At 37.5% G+C, this 19,704-nt stretch overlaps 2 protein-coding genes across 2 annotated transcripts in view; one reads left to right on the forward strand and one right to left on the reverse strand.

Annotated features, from left to right (window-relative positions):
• The window catches only part of LOC113024198 (MAP/microtubule affinity-regulating kinase 4-like), a 597,794-nt gene that overhangs the window by 521,035 nt on the left and 57,055 nt on the right, over positions 1–19,704 (reverse strand). The window lies entirely within an intron of this gene.
• Positions 264–19,126, forward strand: mettl14 (methyltransferase 14, N6-adenosine-methyltransferase non-catalytic subunit). Its single transcript, XM_026171077.1, has 11 exons — positions 264–551; positions 952–1,040; positions 1,379–1,466; positions 7,301–7,378; positions 12,453–12,540; positions 12,616–12,706; positions 13,720–13,861; positions 14,323–14,415; positions 17,982–18,098; positions 18,235–18,445; positions 18,599–19,126. The coding sequence occupies exons 1-11, from the start codon at positions 486–488 to the stop codon at positions 18,904–18,906; spliced, it is 1,371 nt and encodes a 456-aa protein (XP_026026862.1). The 5' UTR covers positions 264–485; the 3' UTR covers positions 18,907–19,126.

Here is a 19,704-nt window from a genome sequence, read left to right on the forward strand (position 1 = left end):
AGAACTAACCGTCTTTGGAAGACGACTCATGAGACGTCAGCGATTGTGACATCATCACGCTGCGTCCGTTCAATCACAAAGGCATTCACTCTTTATTTAATACCGGCGTACACCGGCAATGGCCGAGACAGGTGGTAAATCGCTCTATTCTTAAGACCCAAATATTGTTCATACTTTGATGATTTAACCAATACAGTTAGGCATAACTGTATACGAGCTATAACAAAATTCAAATACACATGTGCCTTTGACTCTCATTTTGAACAAACTCCACCGGCGGAAGGGCAATAAATTGAGCCTGAGCGTGCGGGTGTAGAAATCAATTGCATCTATCGACTTTTCCTTTTTTTTTTTAGCGGTTAACCTGCATTAGCCGGTTGCTAGCTGTTGTTACAGATAGCTATAAGTGTTATATGAAAATATTTTATTTACACCAGCGGCCAAGGGGACTTAATAGTTTGTCAGAACACAGTATATGAGACGCAATGAACAGTCGTCTTCAAGAGATACGCGAGAGACAAAAACTTAGGCGGCAGCTGTTAGCTCAACAGGCAAGTACACAACGAGCCCCCAAGCTGCCTCTCAATGTATCTACAAACCTAACAGATTTGTATTAATAACGTGGAGCTAAGCGTGTTATATGCAAAGTGGGTTTTCATATAGTTTCCGTCCAACACATCGATGCATGGGTGCCGATAACTTGCCTATCCCTTTCAAACATTCACAGTGGTCGCCCTCGAGAGGAGCAGACTCAATGTACGTGTAAATAAAAGATTTGAGCGCATTGAGGACCCATTACAATTATCCATAACGATATGGAGTCATGTACCAGCAGTACAAAACACCAAGGGGTGTTTTATTAAGAAAATGTTTCCTCATAGTCGGCACTGTATGGTTGGCACAACACAAGCAGGAGGGCCTTTACATTTACTTGTTCTGTCGTTACCACAGCTGGGAGCTGAAAGCGCAGACAGCATCGGAGCAGTCCTACACAGTAAAGACGAACTAAAAGAGATCGAGGAGACTAGAGAAACATGCAGGTAAGCTGTAGTGTTGGTACTGTTGATGGTGGCTGTGGCTCAGGCGGTAGAGAGGAGCATCCACCCATCAGAAGGTCGGCGGATCATTCCTCAACGCCACATGTTGAAGCATCATTAAGCAACATACTGAACCCCCAAGTTGCCCTGAACCATTACGAGTCCCAGTCCGTTTACTAAACTGCAGAAATGCTCAGAAGCATTTTTCTCTTTGGGTTTACTGCATGCACATTCTTTTTTTTTTCCATCTTGTGCGCTCTGTGTTGTCATTTGTTCAGTACCAAATGCTTCCTTTGGGACTTAGGAAATGTTGAAATATTGAGGTGTATTTGTTGTTGCAGGGCTTCATATGACAGCACAGCCCCTTCTTCTAAAAGGAAAGCACAGACTGAAGGAGAGGACACAGAAGAGGATGTGGAAGAGCAAAAGGTGAGTGTAACCACATAAATGTTGAGTTTATGAGATTTGGTATTATATAAATAAAACATAATTAAAAAGCCTGAATGTGTTAGGAGGAGTTAAGTATTGTAACATTGTGCCATAGGCAGTAGTAAGTAATGATTGATTGATTGATTGATTGATTGAATCTTTATTTTGAACATGTTGAAAAAGTATAAAAAAAAAATAGAATTAAAAGAGACAAATGAACAAAGCAAACAAAAGGAAAACGAGCAACCACAACTCCAAATAACGTCCATCTTCAAAAAGGAGCAGGAAGAAGCATAAGCTTATTTAATCCCACCCCTTTTCCACTATCTAGTATCAATAGACTACAGAAATACCTCCTTGTAATTACATTATATGTTATGTGTAATTTTTTTTTTTTTTTTTTTTTTAATATATACACATATATGTTTCTATCTATCCATACCTACGTATATACACACATACGCACATATACACATTTTCAATAACCCCATTAACACCTGAAGGATACACAACCTACAATTTTATATATATTTAATATATATATATATATATATATATATATATATACACACATACATATACACACACATATATATATATATATATATATATATATATATATATATATATATATATATATATATATATATATATATATATACATATACACATACATATATACCCATACCAACAAACCCGTGCATGCGCACACACATGAAAATATTAGACAAGAACACCCTATCAAATCTCTACCTTTTCCCTGTACCCTGTAAAAACCATATCCTTAAACTGCTTTTTAAACTGCGCCATGCTTGGACATTGCTTCATATCTTTACTTAGTCTGTTCCACAGCTTCACTCCACACACAGAGATGCAAAAACTTTTTAATGTTGTACGGATACGAGGATGTTTTAAATTTAATTCCCCCCTCAAATTGTATCCCCGTTCCCTTTTAGAAAACATTTTTAGAATATTGTCAGGAAGCAGGTTATTTATTGCTTTATATATAATTTGTGCTGTGAGAAAATGAACCAGATCTGTGAATTTTAGAATTTTTGATTTTAAGAATAGTGGATTTGTATGATCTCTGTAACCAGTTTTATGGATTATCCTTATGGCCCTTTTTTGTAATATAAAGATTGATGATAGCGAACATTTGTAAGTATTGCCCCAAACCTCTGCACAGTAATTCAAATACGGTGCAATCAGGGAACAATAGAGAATGTGGAGTGATTTGTGGTCCAGAATGTGTTTTACTTTACTCAAGATTGAGACACTTCTTGAAATTTTGTTATGTATATGATTTATATGAGACTTCCAGTTTAATTTATCATCTATAATCACACCAAGAAACTTATGTTCAAGTACTCTTTCAATTTCCACACCATCTACATGAATCTGCACTTGTGCATTTCTAAGGGAATTCCCAAATAAGATAATTTTAGTTTTACTTAGATTTAGCGATAGTTTGTTCCTGTTAAACCATTTTTTAATTTTGCACATTTCTGAAGTAATTGTATCCAGCAGCTCCTTTAGATTCCCCCCAGAACAAAAAATATTTGTGTCATCTGCAAATAATACTAATTTTAATATATCAGATGCCTTACAAATATCATTTATATAAATAATAAATAATTTTGGACCCAGTACAGAGCCTTGTGGAACACCACAAGCAATGTCCAAGCATGATGAGGAATGGACACCCAGCTTCACAAATTGTTTCCGGTCACTTAAATAATTTTTCACCCATTGCAGTACAACCCCCCTAATCCCATACCGTTCCAGTTTATTAATTAATATGTCATGATTGATTGTGTCGAATGCTTTCTTGAGATCCAGAAATACTCCAGCTGCATACTGTTTCTGATCTATAGCATTCGTAATCTCCTCAATTGATTCGATTAATGCCAGAGATGTTGATCTTTTTGATCTGAATCCATATTGACTGTCAGAGAGTAATTTATATTTATCTAAGAATTTGTCTAATCGTTTATTAAACAGGTTTTCTAGGATTTTGGAGAATTGTGGTAGTAAAGAAACAGGCCTGTAATTTGTGAAGTGGCGTCTATCCCCGGTTTTATACAGCGGCACAACTTTAGCTATTTTCATTTTGTTTGGCACTTTTCCCGTCTGAAATGATAAGTTGCAAATATATGTTAGAGGTCCTACAATTCCTTCAATGACCTTCTTGACGATTTTCATGTCAATATCATTACAATCAGTGGATGTTTTATATTTACACATGTGTACAATGTCAATTATTTCTTTTTCCTCCACTGATGTGAGGAACATTGAGTTAGGGTTCCTATCAATCAGGTTTTCACTACATTCTACTGATGGCAGTGACTCAGGAATTTGTTCTGCCAGTTTTGGTCCAATATTTACAAAATAATGATTAAAGCTGTTGACCTTATCAGCAGTGTTTTCCATAATATTGCCATTATCGATAAAGTATTGTGGATAACTTTGTTGTCCAGAATTATTTTTAATGATACCGTTTAAAACATCCCATATTCCTTTCATATTATGTTTATTGTTGTTCAATATTTTACTATAATACTCCTTTCTACATACACGTATAATATTGGTCAACTTATTTTTGTATTTTTTATATTTATTTTCAGCTTCTTTTGTTCTTTGTTTTAGGTATTCCCTATAGAGTGTATTTTTCTTTTTACATGCATTTTGTAAACCCTTAGTGAGCCATGGTCTATCTGAATATTTGTGCTTTCTGTTGTATTTTATTGTTGGACAGTTTTTATCGTACAACTCCATGAATATTCTTAAAAATATGCCATATGCAATATGAATATCAGCTTCTTTGTACACCTTGTCCCAGTCCTGATTTAATAGATCGTTCTTAAATGCAGTCATAGTTTCTTCTGTCCTTACACGTCTGTATCTCAGTTGATCTTCATGCTGATTTTTCTTATAATTAGTGTCATAAACTGCAAAAACTGGTAGGTGATCACTGATGTCATTAATTAATATTCCGCTCACAATGTTGTTTTCCATATTGTTAGTGAAAATATTGTCAAGTAAGGTGGCACAATGTGGTGTAATTCTGCTAGGCCTGGTTATTTTAGGATGTAAACTCAAACTGTACATAGTGTTTAGGAATTCGTCGGTCATTTTATGCTTTTTTGGATTCAACAGGTCAATATTAAAATCACCACAGATAAACATAACTTTTTGATTTGTTTTAGAGAATATTTCCTCTATGAAGTCATTAAATACTTGAATACTAGAGCCAGGTGTTCTATATATACAGCTAATTATTACATTTTTTTCTTTTTCCTTATAAATTTCAATTGTTATACATTCTAGTAAATTATCAATTACAGTTGTCATACTTTCTACCACCTTGTAGTTTAGGTTTTTATCCACATACACAGCTACTCCCCCTCCACTCTTGTTCCTTCTATTTACAAAATTCACTTCATATCCCTCCAGTCCAAAGTCCATTCCTTTCTCCGCATTGATCCATGTTTCAGAAATGGCAATAATTCCAAATGGATTTGTCAACTCATTTAGATATTCCTTTATATTGTTGAAGTTGGCATACAGACTTCTGCTATTAAAATGGATTATTGATAATTTATTTTCCGTGTTGATGGTGTGCTTAAACTGTTCATCAGTGAAGTAGCAGCAGTTACAGCTGATGTTGTAGAAGAAATTATTTTCCGGGTCTATATCCTTTTCTATGTCTAGAACATTATGGTCTGTGTATCGAAATGTTCTCAGTTCCAGATTATCATAAAGAGAATTCCAATGAATCATGTTGATATTGTTGCCGGATGCAGATGAAGTTCTTTTGGACTGTGCCATGTGTTGTGTTGTGTGTCACGTCACATGTGTATTCATACCTCCAGAGTAAGTTGACCTCAGTATTTGTCCAGCTCTTCCATATTTCTGATGACCAACACTTTGGCTTGTTCCGGTGTTCCATTGAGTTTAATGAATACTTTGCAGTTGGTGGTCCATGTATTTTGAATTTTTCCCTGTTTCTTCAAGTAACGTGCTTTCCTGGCAATGTCCGCATTTCTTTTTATCAGATGTTCGTTCATGAAGACATCGGATCCTTTCAGTTTCCTTCCTTGTTTTAACAGTGCTGTTTTCTGTTTTCTGTTTGCAAATCTCACAATGATGGCTGGTTTGTTACTGTCATTTTTTCGGGGTAGAGGGTGGCAAGCCTCAATGTTGTTATAATCCACTTCCACACCTTTGGACCGTAGAAAGGTAACCACTTGATGCTCCGTGGAGTTGACATCTTCCTCTCCTGGCCCTCCTACATTGTCAGTGGCGACCGCCCGGGCGTATGACCGGGGTTTGATGCGAAGCCCCGTGATGATAACATCGTTCATCCGGGTGTACTGCTCCAAATCCGCCACTCTGTTCTCCAGGTACGCCAGCCGCCGATCCTTCTCGGCGTTCTGGATGCGGAGAGCCTTAACTTCCTCGACCAGGTCCAGGATGGCTTTCTGCTGCAGTTTGACAGTAGAAATCTCCTCTGTCATAAACTCCAGCGACTTCTTAATATCGTCTCCTTCCTCGGCTGACAGAACTTTTTTCGGGCCCATGCTGAGAGACGCTCTCGTAGCTTTGCCGTGACGACCGGCTAGCTACTTCCCAGAATCCTTTGCGGTGGCGAAAGGCGATTGTTTGATGTGTGATAAAGTGGTGTAGCCTACAGCAAAGCTATGTTCAAAAGTGTCTATCTTACAATATAGTTAAAGTTATCACTGACATCATTAGTGTTGACATAAAGGCTCTTATTCTACAAGCGTCTATACATGAGTGCCTTGAAATGTGGTGTGACTTGGACACAAAGGCTTGTAAAGGTCTGGATTGGAGGACAAAACTAATCTACTAAAATCTTGTCTGGTAAATGTTGTCTTTGAGCCAGAGTTTGACTTTGCTCTTTTGCGTGACTATAATGACGTAAATACAAATGACTTATGAAAAAGGTGGAAGTATTAGTTCATTTTTCCATTTAATACTTTCAAGTATTATTAAAACTACAACCCATTAAAGGTTTTAACAGATTATAACTGAAGTTAATGAATTGTAAGGTGAAGTATAGATTTACAATCACAATTTCAGAGAAGTTTGCATGTTGTGCGTGTTAATTAATCAAATCAATAGAACCGAATAGAATACAGAAAACATGTAAAATATTTAAATTGAGACATTTTGCTATTTTATTTAAACAAAATGGTCGGCCCAGCAATGAGCCGTCGAAATATGATAGCTGGGATAGGCTCCAGCCCCAAAGTCTGTAAACATGGCCTTGTTCCAGCGGTTTTGGGAAGTGTTATTGCCATCAAATTCATAATGAGCAATTTTTTTTTTCTTAAAATGGTACATTTCATTTTCTCAGTTTCTGCAGTAAATAAAACATGGGTTATAAGATTTGCAAATCATTGCATTCTGCTTTTATTTACATTTCCCAAAGTGCCCCAACTTTTTTGGAATTAGGGTTGTATTTTATTATAGTGCGAAATGCATCGATTCAGATGTATTAGAACAAATATATGAAAATGTGGACAGATTTAGCAGGCTGACAATGTCCCATCTCACTCTTTGATTAACATCTAACTGATTTAATGTTTTTTGTACGTTTGTGTCTTAGTTTTTTTCTTCATATTAAACAGTGCTGGTATTTGTTATAGTTGACGATATAGTTAACCGTTCTCTTGCTTTATTTTGCAATTACATTCAGCTGCATTCGTCTGCTAAACATAGTCATAATCTATGTCTTAGTCATAGTCATAATTGTAAACCTGATTGGTCATTTGTACACACATGCATATGTGGGCCTGTTTGTGTTTTAGGATGAGCTGGAAGTGCAGCAACCAGATGAAACCAACCCATATGAAGAGGTGTACAAGGACTCAAGTACTTTTCTTAAGGTTGGGAAATTCTTTCTTCGCATTCACAGTCACTTTTGTATGGACTTGCAAAACCTGTTTCCACACAAAGTATCCAGCAACTTTAAGAACCTGTTTCCACACAAAGTATCCAGCAACTTTAAGCAAAAGAAAATTTTTGAATGGACTATAATTTGACTTTCCTAGAGATACAGATTACTCAGCAGATGTGAAAACACAGCAGGATGTCTCAGTCACTGCTCTCTGTCTACATTTGTCTTTTTTGGGGCATTTTACACACACACACACACACACACACACACACACACACACACACACACACACACACACACACACACACACACACACATATCCTGAGCAGAGCCATCACAGAGGTGATTAAATGTATCAGTGTGGCATCTTATTAATTTTGACAGCAAATTTTGGATTTGGTTTTGGTCTAGTTGTAGTTGACCAAATATCACAAAATTCTAGTAGACTGAATTGAAAGTTGATTCAGTTGACTAAAATATAAAGTGTTAAAGTTTGTTGTGTTTTTACCAGTGAGAGTTGTTCCACATGGTTTACAAAGTGTATTATTTTCCTTGACATCAAATGCCAAACTTGCCCGTATGTCTGTTTTTTTTTCTTCCTTCCAAGCAATGACATTTTGTCGCATTTTCACAAGAAAAAAGGGTGTACCTTTTTCCAGGGAGTGCATCTGACCTTATTGCACAATAGGGCTGCCACGATTAGTCGACAAGTCACGATTATGACGGCTAGCAAAATCGTCGACGACTAATTTAATAGTCGACACATCATTTGAAGCTTTGTAAGATCCCAAAAGACACAGGAATAAGTAATAGGATTTAAGAGTGTAATAACGGACTGAAACAGAAGATGGCAGCACTGCATGTACAAGGATGCCAGCTGCCGTTAAACCCCAAAGAAGAAGAAGAAGAAGCAGTGTCTGGTATCATAGCTGTGTCCAAATTCAGAGGCTGCATCCTTTGGAGGCCGCATTTGTAGGCCAGTTACGTTACAGCAATGCGACGAAGGCTGTCCAAATTCGATGACTTCTGCAACTGCGGCCGATAAATGTGTCCTTCATTTCCCCAGATTTGAAGGATGGGTTGGGTGTATCCTTCGTGGCCCAGCCTATCCCAGGATTCATAGCGCAGCCCAGCCAATTCCATCAATGGCAGCAGCTAATTAGTTTTAATATTACTATTATTACTCTTTCTGTGTCACAAAATAAACTTTTAACTTATTTTCAGGCAAGAATGTAGCTGTGCAAACTTCAAATATCTGCTTGGTTTATCAAGACATCACATATTTGCAAAAGCGCTCTGACGTTTTTGGAGACGTCTGTTATCCACCAGCTTGATAGCTAGCTGGGGTTCAAAGCTCACTAGAGCCGACGAGAACAGCAAACTCCCGGCAAATCGTTTTCAACCCCCCGCTGTCTTTTGCTACTCAGGTTAAACATCATATATAAGTCACTTAGATAACTTAAAAATTTTATTGTTCGTTTTTTTCAGTGTTTTATTTATTCCTGAGTAAATCGGTTTAGCTGAGATTAAAGTTATAGTTTTTACTAGTGCTGCACGATTTTGTATAAAATGAGAATCACAATTTTTTTTGCTTAGAATTGAGATCACGATTCTCTCACGATTTTCTTTTCCAATATAAATATTTATTGCACTTATTAACTGCACATCATCTTCGTAACAGTTGAGACTGAACATAAAAACAATAAATGTAATAATCTAGAAAACTAATTGAAATGACTGTCAAGCTGCCACTGCCATGCTTCTAACAGGAAACTTCACTGTGCTGTAACAGGGCTTGCAAAATTTAAAAATCCCTGGTAGCCCTTCAGTCAGGGACTCTTCAGTTTTTGGTACCCCAAAATAAATTTAAGCAGTCCGAATAAAAAAGAGAGCAATTTTTTTGATTGATGTTTTGTTTCCTGTTTTGTGTCCTTTACAATATTATACTTTAATGTATAATATTGTAAAGGAAACAAAACATTAATCAAAAAATTGTTGAAACACAAATTACAACATTGTATAAAAATTACAATCATCAACTCAAATACTTGGTTCTAATTGAACAGAAATTTCTATCAACTTGTAAGAACTGTAGGACATGAATCAGTCTGTGTCAGATCCTGAATTTGAAATTTCCACTGAAGTCACGAGTAAGAGACAAGTGGAACCAAGATCTAGGCCATTTGCTTTTTGAAGTTTGCAAAGACTGCTAAATTGTGCCAGTGGTAGTTCACTCTTTGCAACATAGTACGCTGTTCTAAACAGATTTTTCAGGTTTATTTTTCGTATGTTATTTGCAATTGGTGTTTGTTCTGGGAAAGATATTGCAGACTGAGCAATAATGCATTTCTTGCATTTCTCATGGGTTCTAATGGGGGCCTTTCTTAAAATGACTGGTCCCAGTAACAAAGGCGCTTGTCGACTCAGAAATTGAGAGAAAACCAACAACACACCCGGCAGAACATTATGTTATTTACACGGGTGCACATAAGTGGTCCGCATGTGCGCATTCGCTGTCAAAATAAAAGACGCGCACCAGACAAGAAGTTGCAACGCGCGTTTGCGTCCATATAAAAAGCACTGTTTTTGTCCGCTAGAGTGGGATTTTCACGGCACATTCCGCACCACATCTCTGTGCGTTCATCATTTGTTTGAAGCCAGCTCACCTCCTGCAACCACTTTTCCGAGAATACGTGCTTCTTTTGTGGTTTGGACTCCTTCTGACATTTCTTTGGAGGTGGAGGAAAACCAAAGTAATTGCTTAAAGGAGCTTCTTCGACATCTTTAAGAGTTCTAAACAAATGTCTGTCCACCTCCAGAAAATCTTATGTATGCAAACGCGCGTTGCAACTTCTTATCTTGTGCGCGTTTTTTATTTTGACAGCGAATGCGCACCTGCAGACCACTTATAGCTCGTCATATTGCAGCCACAGAAATTCTTTTGTCCATGAAACTATAAAGCTGCAATTTCTTTTTGCCTCGTAGTCTGATTTGTCATAACTTTTCTTTGGCTGTCACTTCTTCACCCTGACCTGTCTTATTTGGCTCAGCAGAACTAAAATATACAGAACTATAAAATATATACCCAACTAAAATTTACCCAGCTACATTTCCGAAAGAATGCAAAAGCATTGACATATATTTTTCCTTCCTACGATAGCCCAACGGGCGGGGCAGAGATAGATTTTTGCTAGCCCGACTGGAAAAATCGCTAGTCCCGGGATGTCGGGCTAGCCATTTTGTGAGCCCTGTGTAACATGATATGTAAAAGATTTTTAAATTTAAAGGCACTGATTTTTTTTTCATTTCAAATTGCTTTGGTGATGCTAACCTAGATTTTACCCAGAAGATTTAGTGCAACCAATGTGACAACGGGTTAACTTGAAAGAGAAGGGAAAAAAACAAGTAGTGAAGGAAGAATTATAACGCTATCATTTTTAGTTGCTTCTTAAGTAATCAGCAGCCAAGCATATGTAAGATAAACAAGTTTTATTCTGGCAGGTGTTGCCAAACCAGAAGTGTCAGTTTTGTTTGCCAGCATGAGCATATGACTTGGACTGAGGATAGTCTGTGGAATGTTTTCTAACTAATTAAATTATTCATTCAGTGCCAGTTTCTATTGTAACACTATACTACTTGCACTGTAAACATTTATGCTGTTTAAGTACTCTTATATTTAAATTAGGGCTGCCACAATTAGTCGACTAGTCATGATTACGTCGACTATCACAAAAGACGCAGGAATAAGTAGTAGGATTTAAGAGTGTAATAAAATCAGTGAGTAGTCTCACTGTTACAAACAAAAATCAGCTCTGGAAAGCAAGGGATATATGAACAGGATTATTCATGTTTTCACAGTTTGTTCCTAATATGTGTTGGAATTAAATAATTTGCAGTGCCTCAATACTGCTATGCTTTTTTTATTAATAAGTGTTATAAAGTTATACAGTGTAGTATTAAGTGGACACAGCCCTGAAAAATAAAGGCATTAGACCATGTGTCCTTGGGGAGTGGAAAGCTGCAGACTCCCGCTCATGCTTGCCTGGGAAAATGCAGATAAGAGAGCACCATCTCTAGTGGAAAGTTACTGAGACACTGTTGTTTAGACTAGAATGAGAGAGCTTCTGTAATAAAACTGTTAGGAGCACACCACCATTTTGAGATCCGCGGCAGCGTGTCATGCAGGACGCATCTCCCTTCTAGAAGTAATAAAGTGTTAAATGGTCTACTGAGCAGTGTTTTGTCTTCCATTGGATGACTCTGAGGAATCAAAAGAACTCGGTGAAGTGTTGATATTTACATATGATTCCACATTTTATCACATTCCATAAATTTTATATTTTTGTAATACAGTGGTCCCTCGTTTATCACGGGAGTTACATTCTAAAAATAACCCACAATAAGTGAAATCCGCAAAGTAGTCAGCTTTATTATTTACAATTATTATTTACAATTATTATAGATGTTTTAAGGCTTTATACACTTTTCTCAGACAGGCGTGAACTTTTCACACTTTTCTCTCTTGTTTAAACACTCTCAAAGTTCAAACCTTCATAGAAAAATAAGTCCAGTATTATAGAATGAAACCAAAGATCAAACCCTGTTTTCAGGGGTTCATGTTCAGGGTCCAGAACATGGGAATAGAGCAGCTGCGAGAGAAGTCAACATTAATGAATCAATGGTACGGAAGTAGAGGAAGCAAGAAGAATGAGTTGAGTAAAGTTTGACTTATCTGACTGTTTTGTTTTGCTTAATGTATCTTATAATCCGGTGTGCCTTGTGGTCCGAAAAATACGGTAATTTCTGCCTTCCTTCAGCATGTCCAGAAGTCCAACTTTTTGTGCAATGGTTAGCATCATCCTCTGCCTTTTGATTGCTACCTCAGGGGCCTTTGACAGTGCAAAACGCACAAGATTGTCAATGATCTACATCCAATCAGGATGAAGAAAAATATGTGCTATAAAAAAAAATTAAATATTTTAAAATGGCACATATTAAAGGTATGATAAAACACAGGTTCACATGTGGTTTGTCTTTATATGGCAATTTTCTTTCATTCTCAGGGTACCCAGTCATTGAATCCTCACAATGACTACTGCCAGCATTTTGTGGACACTGGGCATAGGCCACAGAACTTCATCAGAGATGTTGGTAAGTGTGTGCTTGCTATTTGATTGTTTCATATTCATGTATGTGAGTCTGACCTCTGTGTCGCCTGTTGTAAAGGCTTGGCCGACCGATTTGAAGAATACCCTAAACTTCGAGAGTTGATCAGACTGAAGGACGAACTCATCGCCACTACCAACACCCCTCCCATGTATGCTAAATGAATACTAATGTTTATCTGATTATGAGTGCAATTAATTTATGCTTGAATTACAGTCCATCTGGAATGTGTTCACAGCACTTTACTTATTCCGCCTTTTGTCATGTTACAGCCTTATTTTAAAAGGGATAAAATTAATTTTTCACCCCAAAATCCCTTAATTTGATTTGATTTTTTAAAAGTTTTTCTTATGTATATAGTAAAATAAAATACAACAAAAATATAACATCTACAGAAGTATTTACAGCCTTTGCTAACACATTCAAATTTGAGCTCCGGTGCATCTTCTTTTCACTGATTATCTTACAAATGTTTCTACAACAAGGTTGGAGTCCACTTTTTCTAAATTCAGTTGATGGAACATGCTTTGGAAAGGCACACCTGTCTATATAAGGTCCCATAGTTGATAGGTCATGTCAGAGCACAAACCAAGCCATGAAGTCCAAGAAATTGTCTGTAGACATCTGAGACAGGATCTGGTGAAGGGTACATAAACATTTCTGCAGGGTTGAAGATCACGATGAGCACAATGGCCTCCATCGAAGTTTGGAACCACTAGGACGTTTCATAGGTTGGTCGCACGTCAACCTGAGAGAAGTTCTATGAAAGCAAATGGGAGAAATTGCCCAAAAAGAGATGTACCAAGCTTGTAGCTTCATACATAAAATAAAACCTACTTGGAGGCTGTAAATGCTGCCAAGCGGGTTTTAACAAAGTATTAAGTGAAGGCTGTATATACTTATATGCATGTTATATTTTTGTTTGTTTGTTTTACATTTTTATTAACTTTGCAAGAGTTTCAAATAAACTTTTTTTTCTTTACTTTGACACTGGCTTATTGTTTGTTGAATTTGAGGTAAAAATAAATGTAATCAATTTTGGAAAAAGCTGTAAAAAGTGTGTAATAAGATATGGAACAAGCGAAGCACCGTGAATACGTTCCAGATGCACTGTAAAGTAGTCACTGACCATTTCAAGTTCGGTACGTTTGTCTGTGTGTTTAGGTACCTCCAGGCAGACCCAGAGCACTTTGACCTGAAGGATTTGAAGTGCAAATTCGATGTGATTTTGCTTGAACCTCCTCTAGAGGAATACTACAGAGAATCAGGCATAAGCCACACTGAACGCTTCTGGACCTGGGATGATGTATGTATACTATTTCTGACTGGTTTGCATTTACTGGTTTAGACTAGCATGTAATTAAATACTGAAAACTCTTACTGTTTTTAAAAAACACTACAAAACTAAAATAAATAAGCTACAGAAGTTATTATCTTATGTGTGAAGGTGAGGTAGGGGTTGGTTTGAAACATGACTCCAAGGACAGCAAACAGTTTGGACCTGTAAAACAGCCAGCATCCCAAATGGCACTGTTTATCTGCTGATGTGAAAGTCTGTTAAAATGTGTCATAATTCTGATTGCAAAAGCTGCCAGACAGGACTGAAAAAAAGGAATGGCTTTATCTCCTGCAGGTTTTTTTTAATGCAAAGGTAGCCTATGAGCTAGAAAAGAAGAGTTAAGTAAGTAGTAGTTACTTACTCAGCATGGAGTGTTCTTCTCATTTACGCTTATTCCTCTTTCCATTCCCTTCACTCTCCTATTATAGCTCATGAGACTGGAGATAGAAGAGATATCTGCTCTACGTTCCTTTGTCTTTCTCTGGTGTGGCTCTGGTGAAGGACTGGACCTGGGCAGGATGGTAACGCAATTTTTTATTCATTAAAAAAAGCATTCAGTCCTGGAGTGAGCCAAAATTTCTCATTGTAACAGGTTGATCAATTTTAGACACTTTACCTGTTAGTGGTTTTAATGTTATGGCTAAACAACAAAAAAAAAATACACACCCTACTACCAAAAAAATCCACAATTGTTCAGAATTTAGTAGATAATAATTTGATTTACTGGTTCCCAGTTTGCCATATTAAGGATTGACATATTTTCAGTTGCTCAGAACCTAATTCAGCATGCTTCTTATCCCCGAGTTAGACATCAGGAAAGTGAATTTTAATTAATTAGGTTATGTAATAATTTTATAGAGATACATTAATCTAAGTCTGACTTATGAGTTTTAGGGGAGAATATATCTACTTTTGCTTTGAACTTAAAAATGTTTATGTCGATGTTATTTTTCTTGGACAGTTGGAGAAATGAAAATTTATTGATATCATGACCCTGTTCTAGAAAGCAGGTTTAGGGAAAATCTGAGTTAATCAAGAGATGAGGGGAGGTCTGTTGGTTTTCCCATCTAGAAGGATAGGTACAGGAAGAAAGAGAGAAGGAATTTAATTTAATTCAATTCAATTCAATTGTATATGTACAGCACCAAATCATAACAACAGTTGCCTCAAGGTGCTTTATAATGGTATGTTGTATTTGGAAAAAAGAAAACAAGCTTATCCTGTGGTTTTATTAATCTGTATGACTCAGTTTCGTTTCCTCATCCATTGAGTTGATAACAGAACGCTTCCTAGAATTCTTTAATCTGTAGAAATGTCCATCTTGGCGAACAGTTAAATTGCAATCCAGCTGTTCTCTATCTAAGGAACAGTTCCCTGTCATCAGTGTAAAGACCGAGAAAGTTATCGCTGGACATCGTAGATTGCCAATAAACTCAGAATAAATTATATAACACATACCAACATAAATCTTGTGACATAAATGTGCTTTACAGTTTTTAAATACAGATTACTTACAGTCTGATCTGTCCTGACCTTAGAAAAATATGTTCACACGTTGACATAAGCATAAAATGATTTGGAATGAATGTTTGAACCTCAACATTTGCACTTTCTAAAAAAATAAAATTGCCACAGAATAGTATCAAAGTTAAGAGGAAATTCCTCTTAGGCTACGTTCACACTGCAGGCGAAAGCGCATCAAATCCGACTTTTTTGACCCTATGCGACCCATATCCGATCATGGTATGACAGTGTGAACGGCACAAATCCGCGTATTGAAATCGCGTTTGAATTTGCGCTTGTTTTTTTGCTTTCACTTTGCAATCGCGCGAACTGTGTATAGAGAGCGACAGCACTGATCTGTGAGTGATGATAATTTGTGCACCAATTCCTCTGACATCGTCTTATCAATCGTTAGCTTACTATGCAAACATGACAAGTGAAATCTCCCGCAGCAAGCTTAAACATGTGAGAGGTTGATCACGCAGAGAATCGCTGAGCTTATGTGAGTGCGTGTGTAAAAGCAGCAGGATATATATTTTAGTTCTGCTGAGCCAAATAAGACAGGTCAGGGTGAAGAAGTGACAGCCAAAGAAAAGCTTACCACAAAACGGAAAAGTTATGACAAATCAGACTATAAGGCAAAAAGAAAGTGCAGCTTTATGGTTTCATGGACAAAAGAATTTCTGTGGCTGCAATATGACGAGCTATATAACCAGGGCTGCACATAAGTGGTGTGCAGTTGCGCATTCGCTGTCAAAATAAAAAAACACGCACAAGATAAGACGTTGCAACGCGCGTTTGCATACATAAGATTTTCTGGAGGTGGACAGACATTTGTTTAGAACTCTTAAAGATGTTGAAGAAGCTCCTTTAAGCAATTACTTTGGTTTTCCTCCACCTCCAAAGAAATGTCAGAAGGAGTCCGAACCGCAAAAGAAGCGCGTATTCTCGGAAAAGTGGTTGCAGGAGGTGAGCTGGCTTCAAACAAATGATGAACGCACAGAGATGTGGTGCAGAATGTGCCGTGAAAATCCCACTCTAGCGGACAAAAACAGTGCTTTTTATATGGACGCAAACGCGCGTTGCAACTTCTTGTCTGGTGCGCGTCTTTTATTTTGACAGCGAATGCGCACATGCGGACCACTTATGTGCACCCGTGTAAATAAGATGATGTTCTGCCGGGTGTGTTGTTGGTTTTCTCTCGATTTCTGAGTCGACAAGCGCCTTTGTTACTGGGACCAGTCATTTTAAGAAAGGCCCCCATTAGAACCCATGAGAAATGCAAGAAATGCATTATTGCTCAGTCTGCAATATCTTTCCCAGAACAAACACCAATTGCAAATAACATACTAAAAATAAACCTGAAAAATCTGTTTAGAACAGCGTACTATGTTGCAAAGAGTGAACTACCACTGGCACAATTTAGCAGTCTTTGCAAACTTCAAAAAGCAAATGTCCTAGAGCTTGGTTCCACTTGTCTCTTACTCGTGACTTCAGTGGAAATTTCAAATTCAGGATCTGACACAGACTGATTCATGTCCTACACAGTTCTTACAAGTTCATAGAAATTTCTGTTCAATTAGAACCAAGTATTTGAGTTGATGATTGTAATTTTTATACAATGTTGTAATTTGTGTTTCAACAATTTTTTGATTAATGTTTTGTTTCCTTTACAATATTATACTTTAATGTATAATATTGTAAAGGACACAAAACAGGAAACAAAACATCAATCAAAAAAATTGCTCTCTTTTTTATTCGGACTACTTAAATTTATTTTGGGCTACAAAAAACTGAAGAGTCCCTGACTGAAGGGCTACCAGGGATTTTGAAATTTTGCGAGCCCTGACACTAGAGCGCGTTCGCTGTCACATTTTATTTGTAGTGTGAACAAGCAGTCAAAAAAATCAGATTCGATCAAAAAATCGGAATTGAGCATTAAGACCTGCAGTGTGAACGTAGCCGAAGTTTCATCCTCACTGGTTAAATAGTGATCACATGCTCTCTTTTCTTTCAGTTTCCTTTTTTTGTCTTTTTCGTGTGACTGCTAGTTTGTGGTAACTTTGGTAGGGGCGATCATGGCTCAAGAGTTGGCAGTTTGTCTTGTAAACGCAAGGTTGGCGGTTCGAGCTCCGGCTCGGACAGTCTTGGTCGTTGTGTCCTTGGGCAAGACACTTCACCTACCGCCTACTGGTGTTGGCCAGAGGGGCCGATGGCGCGATATGGCAGCCTCGCTTCTGTCAGTCTGCCCCAGGGCAGCTGTGGCTACAACTGTGGTTTGCCTCCACCAGTCTGTGAATGAATAGTGGAATTGTAAAGTGCTTTGAGGGTCTTGAAAAGCGCTATATAAATGCAATCCATTATTATTAACTGAGCCTAACTTTAGGAAGTCCAGAAATATGCTTTCTTATATAGATAACGATTTGCAGTTGAAGTTACATTATATACGAGTTACCCATTGACCTAGCCTACAGTAAAGGTTATTTATTTATTTTCAGTTAAACAGCTTTAAATGCAATGCTTGTTCAGTCTGTACAATACATTGGGATGTCATAATACCTACCGTTTATTTCTTCTTTTTCAGTGTTTGAGGAAGTGGGGCTTTAGGAGGTGTGAGGATATCTGCTGGATTAAGACCAACAAGAATAACCCAGGAAAAACCAAGGCACTGGATCCAAAAGCAGTATTCCAAAGGACCAAGGTATTTTGTACACACACACACACACACACACGCACACACACGCACACACACACACACATTTGGTATATTATTGATGTAAATTGTGGGATTAATTGTATAGTATGATGCATGATGACAAACAACACAATCCTTCCAGGAACATTGCCTAATGGGAATCAAAGGAACAGTGCGTAGGAGTTCTGATGGAGACTTCATCCATGCCAATGTAGACATTGACTTGATCATCACTGAAGAGCCTGAGATGGGAAATGTAGAGAAGCCTGTGGAGATCTTCCACATCATTGAGCACTTCTGTTTGGGCCGCAGAAGGTTGCACCTGTTTGGAAGAGACTCTACCATCAGACCAGGTACGATGGATATGTGCTTTTCTTTGGAAAATATGTTGACTTAAAATTAGTTGACAACAACATTTTATTTACTTATTTTCAATTCAATTTCTCTGTCTTTCGTTCTTGTTTGTCATTACACATATTGTTTCGTTTTTTCCACTCTCATTCTAGGCTGGCTGACAGTGGGTCCTACTTTGACAAACACCAACTTTAACCCAGAAACCTACGCTGCACATTTTGGTTTACCTAACTGCCATCTGTCTGGCTGCACTGAAGAAATAGAGAGGCTCCGGCCCAAGTCTCCCCCTGTTAAACTTAAGTCGGACCGTGGTGGCGGACCACCCAGAGGGGGGCGTGGTGGGCCAAATGCTGGAAGAGGGGGAGACAGAGGTCGAGAAAGAAACCGACCAAATTTCCGTGGAGACAGGGGAGGGTTCAGGGGTAGGGGAGGGCCACATAGAGGCTTTCCACCTCGGTAGAGTAAAGAACTAATGCCATCCACACTATAGTGGGAACTTCCATTTGTTTTGTCTCAAGATTTATCCGTAACTCATTTTTGTATGTAAATGATTTAGATGGAAAAAGTTGAGAAGTTTGCCAGTGTGGTTACTTTTTTAATCATTTTGATTTCTTTATATTTTTCATGGATATACGTTAGATTGAATAGGAGTTTCCTGAATAAAATAGATTTTCACCAATTCTGTTTGCATATTAATTTTTGTATTTGGAGATGAATGTATATGTACTCATACAGATGATCAGGGTTTCATATTTAGACAGGTTATTGAAAGTAAGTGGGAATTAAAACAAACAGTAGTTATTGTTGATGAAAGATAGGATAACAGTAAACTTCCTTATTATTATTATTATTATCATCATTATTATTATTATATGGGCCACGATAATCCAATTGTACACTTCTCAAAAAAATGTAAGACTCGGTCACAGTATATGAACTTCAAAGTCAAACTTCACAGATATCTATCTGTCACTTCCATTTTCATCAAAGCAGGTGAGAGTGAATAACAGCAGCTTATGCTTTGTAACTGGACTGATTCAGCTGATATCAGTTTAAATGACCCTGTTATATTGAGACGGTCGAGTTTTCCCTCAATTCTTTCAGCAGTATACTAAAAAAAAAAGCTGCTGCCTCACTGCAGCACTACAGCATACATTTTGTATGCTAATTTTAAATAATGGCTGCTACCAAACGGCTCTTTCATACAGTGAAAATTAGATCCGTGTCTCTATCAGGCTTCACAAGTACTTTATTTTTG

The sequence above is a fragment of the Astatotilapia calliptera genome, chromosome 6, assembly GCF_900246225.1.
Source record: "Astatotilapia calliptera chromosome 6, fAstCal1.2, whole genome shotgun sequence".
NCBI lineage: Eukaryota > Metazoa > Chordata > Actinopteri > Cichliformes > Cichlidae > Astatotilapia > Astatotilapia calliptera.